The 18661-nt window shown below is 42.2% G+C and overlaps 1 protein-coding gene across 5 annotated transcripts in view; it reads right to left on the reverse strand.

The window, feature by feature from the left end:
* Positions 1–10388: 10388 nt before the first annotated feature.
* Positions 10389–18661, reverse strand: part of PTGR1 (prostaglandin reductase 1) — a 99022-nt gene continuing 90749 nt past the window's right edge. For 3 of the 5 annotated variants that reach the window (XM_076008921.1, XM_076008924.1, XM_076008923.1), the window contains 4 exons: positions 16101–16198; positions 15904–15971; positions 14861–14979; positions 10389–10651 (listed from right to left, as the gene is read on the reverse strand). In XM_076008921.1, the coding sequence (XP_075865036.1) occupies positions 10647–10651; positions 14861–14979; positions 15904–15971; positions 16101–16198 (290 nt within the window). In that variant the 3' untranslated portion in view covers positions 10389–10646. The remainder of the gene's footprint in view (positions 10652–14860; positions 14980–15903; positions 15972–16100; positions 16199–18661) is intronic. The other 2 variants (XM_076008926.1, XM_076008925.1) reach the window with 2 other exon arrangements.

Raw genomic sequence — 18661 nt, forward strand, 5'->3', positions numbered from 1 at the left:
GTATACTTCCATTTCCACTATTTAAAACTTAGAGAATTTCATATAAAAAAAAACAAGACTCATCTTAAAAAACTATAAGGGCTAACAACTCTGGGCCTATGTTTCTGTGGAGCGCTCAGCTGGTCCTGGCTAGCAGCTTCTACCTTTCAATGAGGAATCCACTGTCTTACTTGCCAATTTCCCTGTGTATGTAACCTGATGTTCCCACTGTAGAATTTGATATTATGATCCCCTACCATTTGGAGAATACATATACTAAAATATGAAGAGACCCCATTCATAGCAAGTAAAATTCTGGAAAAGGATGTAAAACTAATACAGAATAAGTTTTCAGTTAAGTTTTCTATTGTGAAACTAGACCTCAGAGGAATGGAGTATACAGGTATTCATGGATTATTCCCTATAAGTTTCATTGTTGGACTCTCAATAATAATTTCTAATTGAAGAAGGATCTAAAGGCCCTGAATGAGTTAGGTTTGGGTTTCAGGTTTTCGAGAAATCTCACTGACTCATCAGTGATGCAGAAATAAGTTCCTAAAGTTGAAATTTGAGGCAGCTCCTACACAAAGAGAACTAAACCAGAAAACTCTTGGCTCATAGAAGTGAAGAGATCCTTAATGATCTGAGACTCAGGAACATTTGCTGTGATTTAATGTTTACATTTGAAATGCTACCTCTGGGTAAGGTTTTTGATTTCTTCTTAGTACCTCCCCTCCCATGCATCCTATAGTTCATATATTGCTGTATGATAAATTGGTCTGCATAGTTATTGCAACCAAACACATTCTAGCCATGAAAGGAATGTAGCATGGGAGAATCATTCATGCTGGTTTACATTTTTTCTCTAAAAGATATTATTTATTAGAAAGAAGGAAATATGTAAAACTCTTCTCTTGAGAAGAGGCTTATTCTAGAATGATTCTAGTTAGACATCCCAACATTCATCAGAGGATGTTTTATCCCAATATCAGTTGAGAATCTAGAGCATAACCTTTTTCTTTGAAACAACTTTATTGAGGTATAAATTACATATTATGAAAACCATTTCAAGTGTACAATTCATTTAATTTTAATAAACTTACTGAATTATGCAGCTATCACTATAATCCATTTTTTAGAATATCACCCCAGTAAGATGCCTCATGCCCATTTATAGTTACTCCTCCTTTCCACCCCCAGTCCCAGGCAATCAATCACTAATCATTCTATTTTCTGTTTCAATAGAGTTACCGTTTCTGGATGTTTTATGGAATCATATATGTTCTTTTGTGTCTGTCTTTTTTCATTGCCATGTTTTAAGTTCATCCATGTTGCAACAGATCAGTACTTTATTTCTTTTTATTTTAAATAATCTATTCCATTGTTTGGATACTTTGTCCATCACTAGTTGAAGGATGTTTGGGGTTTTTAATACTGCTTTGAACATTTTATGCAAGTGTTTTCAGCTTTAGTGTACAAATCTTTGTGTGGACATAAATTTTCATTTTTCTTAGGTAGATACCTATGAGTGGAATCACTGGGTCATTTGGTAAGTTTTTGTTTAACTTTTTTTTTTTTTTTTTTTGAGACAGAGTCTCACTTTGTTGCCCAGGTTAGAGTGAGTGCTGTGGCGTCAGCCTAGCTCACAGCAACCTCAACCTCCTGGGCTCAAGCGATCCTCCTGCCTCAGCCTCCCGAATAGCTGGGAATACAGGCATGTGCCACCATGCCCAGCTAATTTAATATATATACCTTTAGTTGGCCAATTAATTTCTTTCTATTTTTGGTAGAGACAGGGTCTCGCTCTTGCTCAGGCTGGTTTCAAACTCCTGAGCTCAAGCAATCTTCCCGCCTCGGCCTCCCAAAGTGCTAGGATTATAAATGTGAGCCACCATGCCCAGCCAAGTTATTGCTTTAAAATTCTAATACATCTGGTCTTTCAATTTAACATAGCTGAAGTCCCATCCTCTTGATAGACTCTAATTTTTCTATCGGTAGCTGAAAATCTTTGACAATGGAAAAATTTTCAAAAATGTCTGTCTCATATTTGAGCTTTCAGGCAATGAATTGATATTTCTTTGTAAATTTGGATGTTCTTTGAGACAGAATATACCCAGAGTTTTCCTTGGATGTTTTATATCACATGATTCATCTAAAGCTAAAGAAAAATACTTGAAAAAAATACATTTTTTTTTTTTTTTTGAGACAGAGTCTCACTTTGTTGCCTAGGCTAGAGTGAGTGCCGTGGCGTCAGCCTAGCTCACAGCAACCTCAGACTCCTGGGCTCAAGCGATCCTTCTGTCTCAGCCTCCCAAGTAGCTGGGACTACAGGCATGCGCCACCATGCCCGGCTAATTTTTTCTATATATATTAGTTGGCCAATTAGTTTCTTTCTATTTATAGTAGAGACGGGGTCTCGCTCTTGCTCAGGCTGGTTTTGAACTCCCGACCTCGAGCAATCCACCCGCCTCGGCCTCCCAGAGAGCTAGGATTACAGGCGTGAACCACCGCGCCCGGCCGAAAATACATTTTTTTGAGACAGGGCGTCACTGTATCACCTAGGCTGGAGTGCAGTAGTGTTATCATAGCTCACTGCAATCTCAAACTCTGGGGCTCAAGTGATCCTTTTGCCTCAGCCTCCCAAATAACTGGGACTACAGGCACACGCCACCATGCCCAGTTATTTTTTTCTATTTTCTATAGAGACAGGGTCTTACTGTTGCTTAGGCTGGTCTTAAAGTACTAGCCTCAAGCAATCCTCCCACCTTGGCCTCCCAATGTGCTAGGATTATAGGTGTGAGCCATTACACCCAGCCTAATACTTGAAATTTTTCAAATTTTGAATTGATTAATCTTTGATATTATTAGAAATACATATATTCTATGAGCAAAATATATTTTGTTCATGTATATTCTATGAGCAAAATTGTTTAATGGTTTAATTGAAAATTTGAATTTGGAAGAATGCCTTTTAAAGTCTTGGTAAATTTCTAAATAATGATAACTAAAATGATAATTTATTTTTATTATCTCTCCATTTAAGATTCTTTTTTGTATGTGCATGTACAAGAATCAAGCTGTTTTATAGCTTTCCAAGTTTACAAACTCAGACCCTGTTAAAAGTGTTTAAATTGCTTTTGTTGGAGATTTAATTCTCATTACATGTGACATTTGTGGATTCTTTTTTGACTTAAACTTAGTTATTGCTGAAAAGTTACAGAGTCTTAAATATTGTGTCAAGTTTTGTCTACTGTATATCTTTAACACTTTTCAATACAGCAAACAGTGTTTTCATTTGTTCTGCTGCAGTAAATTACAATTGCCTTTCATTATTGAATGTGCACTATTCTCTCTTCTGGTCTCTTTATTTCTTTACCAGTTGTAGCACTAGCTTCTGTGTGTGTGCTGAATTCTGCCTCAGTAATATGCCTGTGTTTAAAATTTAAATATTTTTCCATATTTTTAAATGTAGAAAGTAATTATTAAAATATATCTCAGTTTATAATTCTGATTTACATATTTACCTAATCACTTAGGTATCACTGTAACTTGTGCTATCTGCATAGGTATATTCTAACTTGTTCTATCTTCATAAAATAGCCAAGTAAACATATCGTGATATTACATCCGTGCATAGAAAAAAATCATCTGAACCGAATCAGTCTTTTGATTCTTACTAGATTGGTGATTCATTTATGTATAACACTAGAAAAAACGCATGTTCCTATACAAGTGTTAAGAATACAACAATGTCCTATGCAATGCAGTGACAGCTACTTGGGAGACTGAGGCAGAAGGATTGCATGAGCCTAGGAGTTTGAGGTTGCTGTGAGCTAGGCTGACACCATGGCACTCTAGCCCGGGCAACAGAGTGAAACTCTGCCTCAAAAAAAAAAAAAAAGGCCAAATATTTATAAAATAATAATAATAAAGTGAATTGTAGTTTTACCGAAACAATAAAGTTGTGTTTCATGGGAAAATATTTCAGTCTGCTTCAGTTTTTAAAATTTCAAAATATGGCATTTTCTGCATTTCTGTTTCTCAGTAGCCTCAAGTGGCTACCATATTGGACAGTACAGAATTAGCATAAGCAGTGTTAGCCATAGAGAACCCAATAAATAAAAGTTGCTTAACTCAATGGAAGTTTATTTCCCATGCAGCTTTGTAACATTTTTTTTTTTCTAAATATTACCAGGGTGCAAATGTTTTTGGTTACATGTATTGGTTTTGTTGTGCTTGAGTCAGGATAATTTGTGCCCATCACCCAGATAGTGTTCACTGGACTCGTTAGATAGGTTTTTGCATGCTCCTTCCTCCCCAGTCCTTTCTCCCCCATCCCACCTGATTGATTTCTGCTGAGTTGTACTTCCCTCTGTGCATGTATGCTCATTGGTTATTTCTAATGAGTAGCTTATGTGTCTGCACTGAGTTTAATAGTGAGTACGTGTGGTGTTTGCTTTTCCATTCTTTAGATATTTCACTAAGGATAATGGTCTCCAACTCCCATCCAGATTATTGCAAAAGGCCTTAATGCATCCTTCTTCATGTCTGCATGGTATTCTATAATATGCATACAATACATTCTGTTAATCCACTCATGGATTGATAGGCACTTGGGTTGATTCCACATCTTTGCAATTGTGAATTGTACTGCAATAAACATTCATGTGTAGCTTCACAGCATTTTGAAACCGAACCATTTGTGGCATATAACCAACAGCATCCTAGAGGCAGAGAATGGGAGAACTGGAGCATTGTACAATGTTTTTAAGCACTAACCTGGAAACAGCTATAAAACCATGGGTCCCAAACTTAGTGGCCAAGGTGTCCCAGGGCGCTATCCCAGGACATTTTAAAGTTGTGAGGGTAACCTATTGGACACAGTACAAGCTACTATTATGTTGTTTGGAACTGACTTTTTACCAAATGGAACTGGCAGGTATTTCTTTTGGCCTACGGACACTATGGAAAATGATCATGGTGCTAAAGATACTGGAACCAAGAAAGTTCAGTGACCTCTTAGAATCACTTTACTCTTTTCCATTGCCCAGAAATCAGTCACAGTCCCCTAGCCTAATTGCAGGGGAGGCTCGGAAATATAGTCTTCCCTTCATTGTGGTGAGCACATGGATTGTTTCTATAGTACTTTTGATCACACCCACACCTATTGTTTCTATAGTACTTTTGATCACTCTTCTCATATGTAATACATACAGGAGTCCCCTCTTATCCACAGGGATATGTTCCAAGACCCCCAGTGGATGCCTGCCACTTCCGACAGTACTAAACCCTATATTTGCTATGTTTTTTCAATCTGATAAGCAAGATGGCTACTGAGTGACCAACAGGTGGGTAGCATAGATGCTGGATGAAGGGATGATCCAAGTTGTGGGTGGGACAGAGCAGGATGGCAAGAAACTTCATCACGCTACTCGGGACAACTCGCAATTTAAAATGTATCCATTGTTTATTTCAGGAATTTTCCGGATAATATTTTTGGACCAACGTTGACCGCAGGTAGTTGAAACCACAGAAATCGAAACCATAGATACTGGGGGACCACTGTACTTTCTTTCCCCAAGGGAGACAATCCAGAGTTTGATCTGGTCAGTGTTTCCAACTAAAATCCAGGGTCTCTGAGTTAGATGCTTAGAGTGTCGCCTAGTGTTTGCCTTTGAGACCCTAAATGTAAGCACCTGTTAATCTTTTCCTGGAATACTGTAATTTCTTCAGAGGGATCTGTGGTTTCTCAAGAGAAGGCTCTCCTAATCAGCAGGGTGTACATAAGCCAGGCTGCCATTACTCAAGAGTGTCCCTGGCCAGGTCCAAGTCCATTCTGCCCGTGTGCAGTAAATCAATCACGGCGACACAGGTTTTGCAAAAGAAAAGAGATTTAATTGAAAGGCTATTGAGCAAGGAGGTAGGAGAACAGCTCTCAAATCTGCTTCCCGGAAGATAAGGCTTAGAGATATTTGTGGGTTAGGGAAGTGGAATGGTCTAAGGCATGGGGGAAAGGCAATTGGCAGTTGGAGAAAAATGAAGTAACAGGTTTATTCTGCGCAAACGTAGTTGGGTTCTTGTCCTTTTAAAGGACATGTGTACAGAAAATGGCACTAGCATGATTTGAGGGTGGAGTTCTTGGCCCTCTGATGTCAAAAGGCCATTTCTGGGGCACTCACGCAAGCCCAGATGATGGGTCAGTGGTCTCAACTGGTTTGAACTGGACAGGATCTGGCCCAGGTTCCTCAAAAACAGATGAAGTGACCATTACCGTGGTGGTTTAGGAATATTATCTATAAAGTAGCCAGTGATAGTTAAGTTTTAGCATTTAGCAGGTTGGTCTTCAACTTCACTGGAAACGGGAAAAAAAACACAAAACGAGCAACCAAGAGCAAGCAGCACGGGAAGACCTGATGAAATTTACCCCTCGGTTTCAGGAGTACGCAGAAGGCCGTTGCATGCAGGGACAGGAGTTGGGGTTCATCCCCTTTTATTCAGACTTGCACTTCATCTTGGGTTTTGAGTCTCACATTTCATTTCTACCCTCTTCCAGACCCACGTACCCAAGTTAATAGCCTTTCAAGTTCTATTTGGTGAAAGATAACAGCTCTCAACCCTCTGTGGGGGTTGTGGAAAGATTGATATAACCTGACCAAACAGCCACTAATCTATTCTCCATGTATACAGAGTTGCCTCTTCTGGACATTTCATATAAATGGGACCATACAATATGTGACCTTGGGTGTCTGGCTTCTTTCACTTAGCATAATATTTTCAGGGTCTGTTCATGTTGTACCAAGTATCAGTACTTCATTCCTGTTTTGGCTTAACAATATTCCATCGTAGGGCTATGCCACATTTTGTATGCTCATTCATCTATTTTTTTAAGAGGCACAGTCTCTGTTGCCTAGAGTGCAATGGCAATGATCATTCCTCACTGTAGCCTCCAACTCCTGGGCTCAAGCAATCTTGCCTCAGCCTCCCGATTAGGTGGGGCTATAGGTGTATACCACCCTATTCAGCTATTTTTTTCTTTCTTTTTTGTAGAGACAGGTTCTATGTTGCCCAGGCTGTCTTGAACTCCTGGGATCATGCAATCCTCCTGCCTCAACCTCCAAAGTACTGGGATTACAGGCATGATCTACCATACCCAGGACCAACTCTTTTTAGATCCAGCAGAGAACTGAGGTCACAAGGCAAACTACTGTCCCCGAAACTGGGGAGACAAGCAGGGGGATACAGAGAATCACAGCTTACTGGAGTAGAAGCCTAAGAGCAAAATCCCATGGCCATCAGTACCAGGGAATTGAACTTAAAACTATAATGTGGAATTGCTGGCAGCTCAGTGTGGACAAGTTTGAGAGTTAAAAACATGTTGTGGCCCATTTGCAGGATGGAGGATGAACACAAAACAGAAAAAGACACACGGACACACACAAAGATGGTTACAAGACTGCAGCGCAGAACGCACCAGTCATTTTATTTTTATACCCCCAAAATCAAAGTTAGTTCCTTATACGTGCCCACCTAGGCGTGGCAGCAATAGCCATAAATTCCGGAACACGTAGCCTAAGAGCACAGTCTCCTGACTCAAGGTTTCCAGGCAGTTGCTCAAGATGCCAGACATAGATCACAGACCAAGATTAGCAAGGTTGGGCAAGGCTGCCACCAGGGGCATTTTTCATCCCCAGTTCCTCTTAGGCCAATCCCCTGTGGCTGTGCATGGCTTAGGTCACCCCTCCCTTGAGGGGTGTTACCCGTCATTGACTAACCAGCCATCTTATGGGATTAAGCAGCAATCGAAAGAACAATTTGCTTATTGTGTGGCCTCCAGTCTCCACTTATCGTGGGGCTTGGCAGTTCTTGCCTCAATGCAGAAACTCAGGTCTATTGTTATGCCTCTAGGCAGCAACCGTGTTTGTCACAAGGGCCTTGTCCAGAACACATTACTTTCAAACGCTCTGGGCAGAACACATACATTACTCACTAAATTTAATTCTTAAACTAGGAAAATATATGTCAGTCTCCTACAAAAACATGAGAAGTGCCCCACCTTTAGGGGGTGCCCTCACACTTTCCTGCATATTGGTAGAGATAGTAGAAAGACACCTTTATGCTTTGGGCAGGGGAAAGGGAAAAGTAGGCATTTTGAAATACTCCTAGAGCAGTCTGTTCTTTTTAATAAAATTTGCCCTCAAGAGAAACTATTTTACCAGAGCCTAATCAACGTAGGAGAAGGGACCTACCCACCAGCAGCCTTATTTAGCCTTCCTGTTCTACATAAAGGGGTGAGTGGGAAGACTGAGAAGTCCTTGTGAAGGTCACAGCCCAGGGACACAGTGCAGCAGGGGAGACAAAACCAAGCACACGAGAGGAAATTTTAGCCCTGCTGACTACAGCTACAGCAAACAGTGATCACTGTGTTCCATCAGGTGCCACGCAAATTTGGTTTGTCTCATTATTGAGGATGTTAAATTAACCTTGGCCACTTGATTAAGGTGGTGGTATCTTCCAAGCTTCTTCACTTTAAACTTCTCTTATCGTCTTGGTAATTAAGAAGTATTCTGTTGAACTTGAAATGTGGTCAAAGAAAAAGAAAGATAAAAATAAAAGAAGAAAAAAGTAAAATGAAAAAAAATAAAAAAGAAGTATTCTGTGGTTAAGTACTTTGAAGCTATGTAAATATTCCAGTCCTTACCAAGCTTTCAACTTATCCAGTTATTTATCTCAGTATGGGTCCATTGTTTCTTTTTTATTCCATGGGTTATAGTCCATTATTACTGTTACCTATTGGGAGCTCAAATTTTCCGTGATTTGTCTCATGGGAGCCCCCTCAAGCTGGCTTCTGTATTCTTTTGACCTGACCTCTTCATTCCTTGAGTGTGTCCTTGCTGTTTGGTACAAGATGTTCCAGGCCAGGTGTCTATAATCTCAGCTCCTACAACCTGTGCTGGCCCACACTGTCACATAAAAGCTCTGCTCAGGCTCCCACCTCTGTGCCAGGCTACCCCATGCACAAGCATCTCTTCAACACGGTTGGGATCCAGCCACCTGAACCAGGTTGCTCACTTCCACGCAGATAGTCTCTTTACCCTGCTTGGGATATCACACCCATGCCAGGCAACCTGTTCACATGGACACCCTTCTTTCTCTGCCTGGGCTCTTCCACTCCATGCTGGGCTGCGCCTGTGTGTGATGCCTTCCTTACTCTGCTTGGAATCTGACTCCTTGCACCAGGCAGCCCTGCCATTCAAATGCCCTCCTCACCCTGCTGGGACTCTGACACCCTCAATCAGGCCGTGCTCTTCCTCCTCCACCCACATTGGACTTCACTCTTCCTGAGCTTGGCACGCCATACTGGGGACCATGACTCAGAAGCTGTATTCATTTTGCTGGGCCTCCAACTCTTTACATCAGGCCACAACACACCACCCAAGTCCTCCCTCCTGTGCAGGAGTGTGTGTACACACACACACACACACACACACACCCTGCATGTGACCTCTGCTGTGGGCCACTGAGGCTCCCCCACTCTAAGCCCCAGGAGTCCCCTTGCTCTGCCCCATCTAATGTCTTTAGGATTGAATAGTTTGGTAAGAGAAGAGGACACAAAAGGGCAGGGGCTATTTGTCTCTTATCTCTATCCTTCAGGCACCCCTCAGTTCTCTTCCTTAAAGACAAACCATACTAGTAGTTTATTACATCTTTCCAGAGTTTTTATACAGATACTCTTCCTCCCCCCCATTGGTTCATTATACAATTTATTGAACTCTCTGTGGTGGCAAAATTGAACAGATCAACAGAATTAACAACTTTCTAATTGATATTGAATCTTCCTGTCCAAGACCTTGGTACCTTTCCATATATTTTAAGTCTTCTTTTATGTTCCTCAGTAATGCTTTAAAGCTTTCTTCATATAAATTTTGCACTTTTTTTTGTAGGTGTATAAATTTTCCCAGGTGTTATCTTTTTTGTAACTGTTGGAATGATAGATTCCTTCTTTGGTCTGTTACATTATTACACTCACCTACAGAGGACCAGTGTGGGCTGGCCTTGAGACCCCTGTAGATCAGAAATGATTCTTTCTTTTGGTATAATTGCAAGCAACAGGGGTGGTAATCTTATGATTCAAATTCACTGGTATCGGCAGGAGGCTAACCAATACTTATTAAGTACCTAAAAATGCCAGGCATTACGCTGGTGTTTTAAATAAATGTATAACGTGTATATGAAGCAGATGTTATCCTCACTTTAAAGATGAAAAATCAGAAGTCCAAGGTCACAGAGGCAGTAAACTGTCAGATTCCAAAGCCATTATTTTCTACAATAACCCGGAAGGAGATGTAGTAGGCAGTCAGGTGACTGGTTGTTGTTCACTATGAAATTTTCGTTCTCTGTCACCAATTACATACCACTTAAATGTATTTTATTAGGTAAGTCAAACTCACTACAGTTACTCTTTCTTGGATAATTAAGGCAGTATACATTTGTGCTAAAATGTTGAAAAACAGATTAAGTAATCATCCAAATGATCTCCAGATTCCATGTGTCATTTTTTTTTTCATGCTTTCACTATTGTTTTCCCCAAATTATCTCCTTTCAGCATTCCCATAAATGCAGCCGGCATGTTTTCAAATCCTTCAGTGACATATTCATGGTACTGGATTTTACCCTGTATCAAAACAACAAATTTAATAAGTTAATTTCATATTCTCAAAGGCACACTCTTCTCATCCTAGCAACAAATGTATCAGGTACATCATGGGAGCCTTGAAAATAGGTGATGGAGGCCCTGCCCTCTGGGAACTTGAAGTCAGTTTGGGGGCAAGATCCACATACATGGTATATGTAACAGATTACAAAGTACACATAAGAATTTAATAATAGGTGTCAGATCACAGTGAGAAATGTCACAAGGCAGTGATCAAGCAATTTCTAAGTAAGTGGTATAGGAAAGTTTAATAATGTAATGATGTCAGAAGAGATGGAAGGAGGTGGAGAAAGGAGCTGCCTTCATCACCTCTATTTGGCCCCTGGAGAGGTGGGTCCTATTCAGGAAATGTAAATACCATGGCAGTCTAATAATTTGTCTCCCCTCCAAGCCAAGGCTCTTTCAATATGTGTTTAACATTTATTTGGGAGTGTGGGAGGGAAGGGTTCATGTTAGTGAGAAAGGTTTTCCATTTCTCTACTACAAGGCATCGTTTACAAAGTAGGACTAATTTACATTTTCAAATTTTTAAGAAGTCTTATGTAGAGACCTGAGTTACCTGATACCAGTTTTCCCCTAGATGTATTCCAGTGATGGTTTAGCACCCTTTAGGGATTATGGAAGAGATTATTTGCTTGAAGTGACCCAATTAGAAAGCAGAGAAACTGAGGTTTGAACTCTTGACTTGAAGCCCCAACTCATTCCCGCTCTTGAAGAAGTAAAGAATCTGGATAGGGTGGACAGCTAAAATCCAGTTTAGGGGTTAAAGATAGAGAATGAATACTATTATGGACTGAATTGTGGTCCCCCAAATTCATATGTTTAAGTTCTAATCCTCAGTACCTCGGAATGTGACTGTATTTGGAGACAGTGTCTCTTTTTTTTTTTTTGAGACAGTCTCACTCTGTTACCCGGGCTAGAGTGCCCTGGTGTCAACCTAGCTCACAGCAACCTCAAACTCCTGGGCTCAAGTGATCCCCCTGCCTCAGCCTCCCGAGTAGCTGGGACTACAGGTATGCGCCACCATGCCCGGCTAATTTTTTCTATGTATATTTTTAGTTGGCCAATTAATTTCTTTCTATTTTTAGTAGAGACGGGGTCTTGCTCTTGTTCAGGCTGGTCTGGAACTCCTGAGCTCAAGCAATCCTCCCGCCTCGGCCTCCCAGAGTGCTAGGATTACAGGCGTGAGCCACCATGCCCAGCTTGGAGACAGTGTCTTTAAAGACATAATTAAGGTAAAATGGGGCTATATGGGTGGGCCCTAATTCAATGCCTGGTGTGCTTATAAGGGGGTTAGGACACAGACACACAGAGAGAAGACCACGAGAAGATGCAGGAAAGGGAAGCATCTATAAGTCAAAAAGAGGCCTCAAAAGAAACAACCCTGCTGACACCTTGATCTTGGACTTCTAGCCTCTATCACTATGAGCAAATAAATTCTGTTGTTTAAGCCACCTAGGCTATTGTACTTTATTTTGGCAGCCCTAGTAAATTGATACTAATGTAAAGTGTGAATAATAGGGGAAATTAGGGTGTAGGATACAGGATGTGTATAAGCTCTCTGTGCTATCTTCCCGTTCTTCCTATAAATCTAAAACTGTTCTAAAATAAAAAGTATATTCAAAAAAACTAGGGAATGAGATAAAAAAAAAAAACAGAATGAGAAAGAAATTAGGCCAACTCACTAGTTACTTAAAACAATTATCAGCTTCACTTTATTGGAAAGAAGCAGTAGGGATGCCAGCTCAGTGATTTCTTGTCAGCTGTAATCATGGATGGGCTAGATTAGATTTCACTCACAAGGACAAGGAAGCTATACACTGAGAGCTTAAAAATAATTCAGCTCCTCCCAGCTCCCTGGAGAGAGACCAGCCCAGCACTCCAAGTATTAGACTGGGAAAAGCGCCAAGCTCCAGTGGCTCCTGGAGAGATTATCTATTTCTTTAAATTGGGAAACAACCATTGGCCAGGAATTAGAAAGCATGATATTTTTCCCATCTGAAACTAAAATAATGCACCTTGATTATTCAGATTTCTATTGACTACAACTCCATATGGTGTAAGATGGAAAAATGATCACAGCACAGAACCACGGATTGGCTTATTCCACTGTATGTAAGAAGTCTCTTTCTGCTCTGGGACCCGGAAGAGTGATGGCACATGTATGCACCCCTCTACCATTCATTCATTCAACAATATTTATCTAGTGCCTACATTGATTCTGACACTCCTCTGGGGGCTGGAGATCCACCAGAATACAAAATGCATAAACACTGCTGTCCTCATGGAGGTTACATTCTCATGGGAGGGAGATGGGCAATAAATATAAATAAGTGAATTCTATAATATGTTATTTTAAAATATGATTAATTGCTATGGACAAAAGTAGGGTAAGAAGGATCAGGAATGAAGGGGGATTACAACTTAATATAGTGTCATCTTAAAAGTTGCCTCATCCAGAAGGCCCTTTTTAGCAAAGACTTAAAGGAGGTGAGAGAGTGAAGCAAGAAGTTCTGGAGGGGAAGAGTGGCGGAGGCAGGATGGGCCGTGTAAACGGGGTGACACTGAGAAATGAAGTCAGAGAGGTGTCAGGGGCCAGGTTGTGCACAAACCTGCTGATTCTGAGCACTCTGGTTTACTGTAAGTGAAATGGGAAGCTTTACAGGGTTTGGAGCATGAAGATGACATGGTTTGATTTATGCTTTGAAAGATCACTCCAGCCACTGCATTGGGAATTGTCTGTGCAGGTGTGAAGGTAGAAGCTGGAGAGGGTCTACTGCAAACATCCAGGCCAGACAGGATAATGGCCTGGACCAGAGTGGCAGCACAGGAGGTGGGAGAAGTGGTCAGATTCTCTATATATTTTGTTTTTTCTTTTTTCTTTTTCTTTTTTTCCCCGAGACAGAGTTTCACTCTATTGCCCTGACTAGAGTGCCATGGTGTCAGCCTAGCTCACAGCAACCTCAAACTCCTGGGCTCAAGCAATCCTTCTGTCTCAGCCTCCCGAGTAGCTGGGACTGCAGGAATGCACCACTATGCCTGGCTAATTTTTTCTATATGTTTTTAGTTGTCCAATTCATTTCTTTCTATTTTTAGTAGAGACGGAGTCTCACTCTTGCTCAGGCTGGTTTCAAACTCCTGACCTTGAGCGATCCACTCGCCTCGGCCTCCCAGAGTGCTAGGATTACAGGCATGAGCCACCGCTCCCGGCCCCTGTATATATTTTGAAGGTTGAACCCCTGGGATCTCTTGACAGGTTAGACATAGATCTAAAAGAAAGAAAGAAATTCAAGATGACTCTAGGGTTTTGCGACTGAGAAACTAGAAGAATAAGCTGCCATAACTGAGATGGTGAAGTCTGAATATGGAACAAGTTTGGCAGGAAAGATCAAAACACATTTAGTTTCCAACATGTTAAGCCAGAGATGTCCTAAGCCTCCAGATGCTGCTGTTGAGCACCTAGTGATACAAGCCTAGAGTTCAGAGGAGAGATCCAGGCTGGAGATAGAATTGGGAGCTGTCAGCATATTGATGGTATTTGAAGCCACGAGCCTAGATGAGCTAACTCAGGGACAGACAGAGTGTGGATAGAGAAGGAGAGGTCCAATGGCCATGTCCTAGGGCACTCCATTATTAATTTGGAGGAAAATAAAAGAAGTTAGCAGAAGAATCTAAGGAGGACCAATCAGCGAGGAAACCAAGGACAGAGTGAGCACTCTGTCGAATATTTCCCATAGCCAAGTGAGGCTAAGAATCAGCCACTGGGTTTCACAATGTGAGGGACATCTGTAACCTCGACAAAAGCAATTTGGTGGAATGGCAGCGGTGCAAAAGCCTGCCATGTAGGCTCAAAGAAGAATGGAAAGAGAGGAACAGCAGACAGTGAACGTAAACAACACGTCCAGGTATTTTGTCATAAAAGGGGAAGAAATGACACGGAGTTGCATTTGCGTGGAAATGAGGTCTAGAGAGGGTTGTTTTGTGTTGCTTTCCTTTTTAAGAATGCTTATATTTTAAGAATGCTTATATTCTAAATCCGAGGATGCAGTGGGCAGGGGGAAAGTGACGATGCAGCAGAGAGAGGTAAGAATTGGTGGAATGACAGTCGTGAGAGGCAAAAGGGTAGGGGACCTCGTGTCCAGTGGGAGGGGCGGCTCTGGAGCCCCTTACCTCCAAGACCCAGTTCATCAAGTCCTTCAGAGCTTTCTGGCGGACATCTCCTTGCCAGCGGGTGGCGAGGAACCCTTCCATGCGGAGTTGCTGATAGATAACAATCTCTGGGGGTGGTCCTGTGAAGAAAAGATGTCACATGTTTGGGTGACAGGATCCAGGCAGGTGGCCGTGGTGAAAACACAAGCAGCACAGGTCACTGTCGCTGTTCTCCTGCTGCTTCCCCTTTCTACTTCCTGCACTGCTTTCTGGGCCATGGGACTGCTGTCTCGTCCATGTGCCCTGTGTGGAAGGCAGAACAACGCCCCCAAAGATGTCCACATCCAAAACCCCAGCACCTGTGACTCTGTTACCTTAAGTGGCAAAAAGGACTTTGCAAATGTGATTAAGTTAAGACCCTTGTGATGGGGAGGTGATTCCGTGTTATAAAGATAGACCCAATATAATTGCAAGAGTCCTTGTAAGGGAAAGAGGGACACAAGAAAGTTAGAGGTAGGAAAAAAACATGTGGGGCAGATGTGGTGGCTCAGGCCTGTAGTCCCAGCTATTTGGGAAGCTGAGGTGAGAAGACTGCTTGAGCCCATAAGTTGGAGGCCAACACAGCAAGATGCTATCTCTATTAAAAAAAAATTTTTTAGGCTGGGTATGGTGGCTCACGCTTGTAATCCTAGCACTCTGGGAGGCAGAGGTGGACGGATTGCTCAAGGTCAGGAGTTCAAAACCAGCCTGAGCGAGACCCCGTCTCTACTATAAAAATAGAAAGAAATTAATTGGCCAACTAATATATATATAAAAAATTGGCCGGGCATGGTGGCTCATGCCTGTAGTCCCAGCAACTCGGGAGGCTGAGGCAGGAGGATTGCTTGAGCCCAGGAGTTTGAGGTTGCTGTGAGCTAGGCTGACACCACGGCACTCACTCTAGCCTAGGCAAGAAAGCGAGACTCTGTCTCAAAAAAAAAAAAAAAAAAAAAAAAAAAAAAAAAAAAAATTTTAGAGTGATGATGGAAACAGATACCAGAGAGAGAGAGAAGGAAGAGGAAGACCTTATGCTGCTGGCTTTGAAGATGGAGGAGGGGCCACATGCCAAGGAATCCAGGCCGCCTCTGTGAAGCTGGAAAAGACAAGGAAACAGGTTCTCCTCTAGAGCCTCCAGAAGGAATGCAGCACTGCCAACCCCTTTTAATTTTGACATCCAGAACTGTAAGAATAAATTTGCGGGGCCAGGCGGAGTGGCTCACACCTGTAATCCTAGCACTTTGAGAGGCTGAGGTGAAAGGATTGCTTGAGGCCAGGAATTCAAGTAGCTTGGCAATCGTGAGACCCTGTCTCTAAAAAAACCTAAAAATAAGAAATAACAAAATTAGCCAGATGTGGTGGCACATGCCTGTAGCCCTAGCTACTTAGGAGGCTGAGGTAGGAGGATCCCTTGATCCCAGGAGTTGAGGGCTACAGTGAGCTATGATGATGCCACTGCACTCTAGCCTGGGCAGCAGAGCGAGACTTTGTCTAAAAAAAAAAAAAAAAAAAGCCGGGCGCTGTGGCTCACGCCTGTAATCCTAGCTCTTGGGAGGCCAAGGCGGGCGGATTGCTCAAGGTCAGGAGTTCAAAACCAGCCTGAGCAAGAGCGAGACCCCCGTCTCTACTATAAATAGAAAGAAATCAATTGGCCAACTGATATATATATATATATAAAAAATTAGCCGGGCATGGTGGCACATGCCTGTAGTCCCAGCTACCAGGGAGGCTGAGGCAGAAGGATCGCTCGAACCCAGGAGTTTGAGGTTGCTGTGAGCTAGGCTGACGCCACGGCACTCACTCTAGCCTGGGCAACAAAGCGAGACTCTGTCTCAAAAAAAAAAAAAAAAAGAAAGAAATTTGTGCTGTTATAAGCCACTAAGTTTGTGGTCATGTGTTATAGAGGCCACAGGAAACTACTACACACTCAGAATCCTTGCACAGGGCAGGCAGCCACAGAGCAGTCATCCCTCTTGTGCCAGAAGCAAGGCCCACCAAAAACTCCCCAAACAGTTCTATGGAATAGAAAGAGGCCCCAAAGGAAATGCATGAAAATTTTCTGCACTTCTCAAGAATGAATACCCTGATATTCCCAATACTTAGCATGCTCTTCTTTATGACTTAATGCAGGCATTCTATGGCATAAACCCATTTCCTTCTGTTCTGTTCTCAGAGGAGCTGCAGAACAACTAGTGTCCATCCTAGCCCAACAGCCAGTGAGAGAGAACAGATCAAAACACTGGCAGCTCCCACATCTGCCTTTGCCCTTGTCACTTCAGGATGGCCAAACGTTAGCCAGAACAGTAAGTCTCAAACTTTAGTCTGTATCCGAATCATATGGATGGCTTTTGAAAAGAGATTGCTCCGACTCTCCCCTAATTTCAGGGATCTGGGGCAGGCCCTAAGAATTTGTGTTTCTTTTTTTTTTTTGGCAGAGTCTCACTCTGTTGCCCTGGCTAGAGTGCCATGGCATCAGCCTAGCTCACAGCAACCTCAAACTCCTGGGCTCAAGGGATCCTTCTGCGTCAGCCTCCTGAGTAGCTGGGACTGCAGGCATGCGCCACCATGCCCAGCTAATTTTTTTCTATGTATTTTTAGTTGGCCAATTAATTTCTTTCTATTTTTAGTAGAGACGGGGTCTCGCTCTTGCTCAGGCTGGTTTCGAACTCCTGACCTTGAGCCATCCTCCCGCCTCGGCCTCCCAGAGTGCTAGGATTACAGGCATGAGCCACTGCGCCCGGCCAAGAATTTGTATTTCTAACAAGTTCCTAGGAGATGGCAATACTGCTGGTCCTGGGCACACACTTTGAGAACCACCAGCTTAGAAAAAGCAAAGGGTTCTCCTGCAGCCTGTAAAGAACTGGTACTACTGGTCTGTGGAAGAGAAAAAAGGTTGTCTTCATTGTCTGGTTTATTTTCCCAAGTATCTTCACCGACCAGAGACTGAGGGCATGTCACCTGAGCACAGGCTTTCAAGCTCCTGGAAGCCAGGTGAAGATGCCCAGGGAATATCAAGGCCAGAAGAGGCGAGACGAGTGGTAGAATCTATCTTCAGCATCCTTGGTAACTGGCATCACTCAGCCTAAAGTCCCCACTCACTACTTTGAAGAAGCAACATTAGCAGTCAGAAAAATGAACCTTTGTCCTCAATAAAAACAAACTGACGCAAGATGAGTGAGATATCCAAATACTAGTTTGGTCTTGCAGAAAGAGTGCTCCTTCAGAAGATCGACATAACCATATTACTTTCTGAGTTAAGGATTGGAACTTTCATTTCCTCATCTGAATAATAAAAAAAAAGTGAAATGCTGTTTCTGGGCTTCTCCATCCTGATAGGAATGTTGGTTTCTTTATGGAGAGCAAAAAAGCAAATGTGGCATTAAAGCTGATGGAAGTAATTACTTGCCTCTGCACTAAATTATGCTAGAATTTCTGGGGATCAGCGGCAGGGCAGAATCCCATCTAATTAAAATGGAATGGACAAAGCCAGCTGACATCTTAAAGACCTGAGCAGCTGAACTTCCCAAACCTAATTGCTAAAAAGACTAGATCAAGTTACGGTTTCCAAAATATATGGCTATGTCTAATTGGACTGTGGTTAAGGAAATGCATTCTGGAGCTCTCCTTAACTGGCAGGCAGATGATTTCTTATGATTCTAGGTTAGTGTCACTTAGAAAAATGTAGGGGGGAAATGTCCCTTAGAATAAGATTGCCAAGAAATCTGGAATTACCTTCTTGGAGAAGATGGTGTCTTTGATTTTTCATAGCCCAAGAGGGAATCAACA

This window comes from Microcebus murinus, chromosome 12 (assembly GCF_040939455.1).
Source record: "Microcebus murinus isolate Inina chromosome 12, M.murinus_Inina_mat1.0, whole genome shotgun sequence".
NCBI classification, from domain to species: domain Eukaryota; kingdom Metazoa; phylum Chordata; class Mammalia; order Primates; family Cheirogaleidae; genus Microcebus; species Microcebus murinus.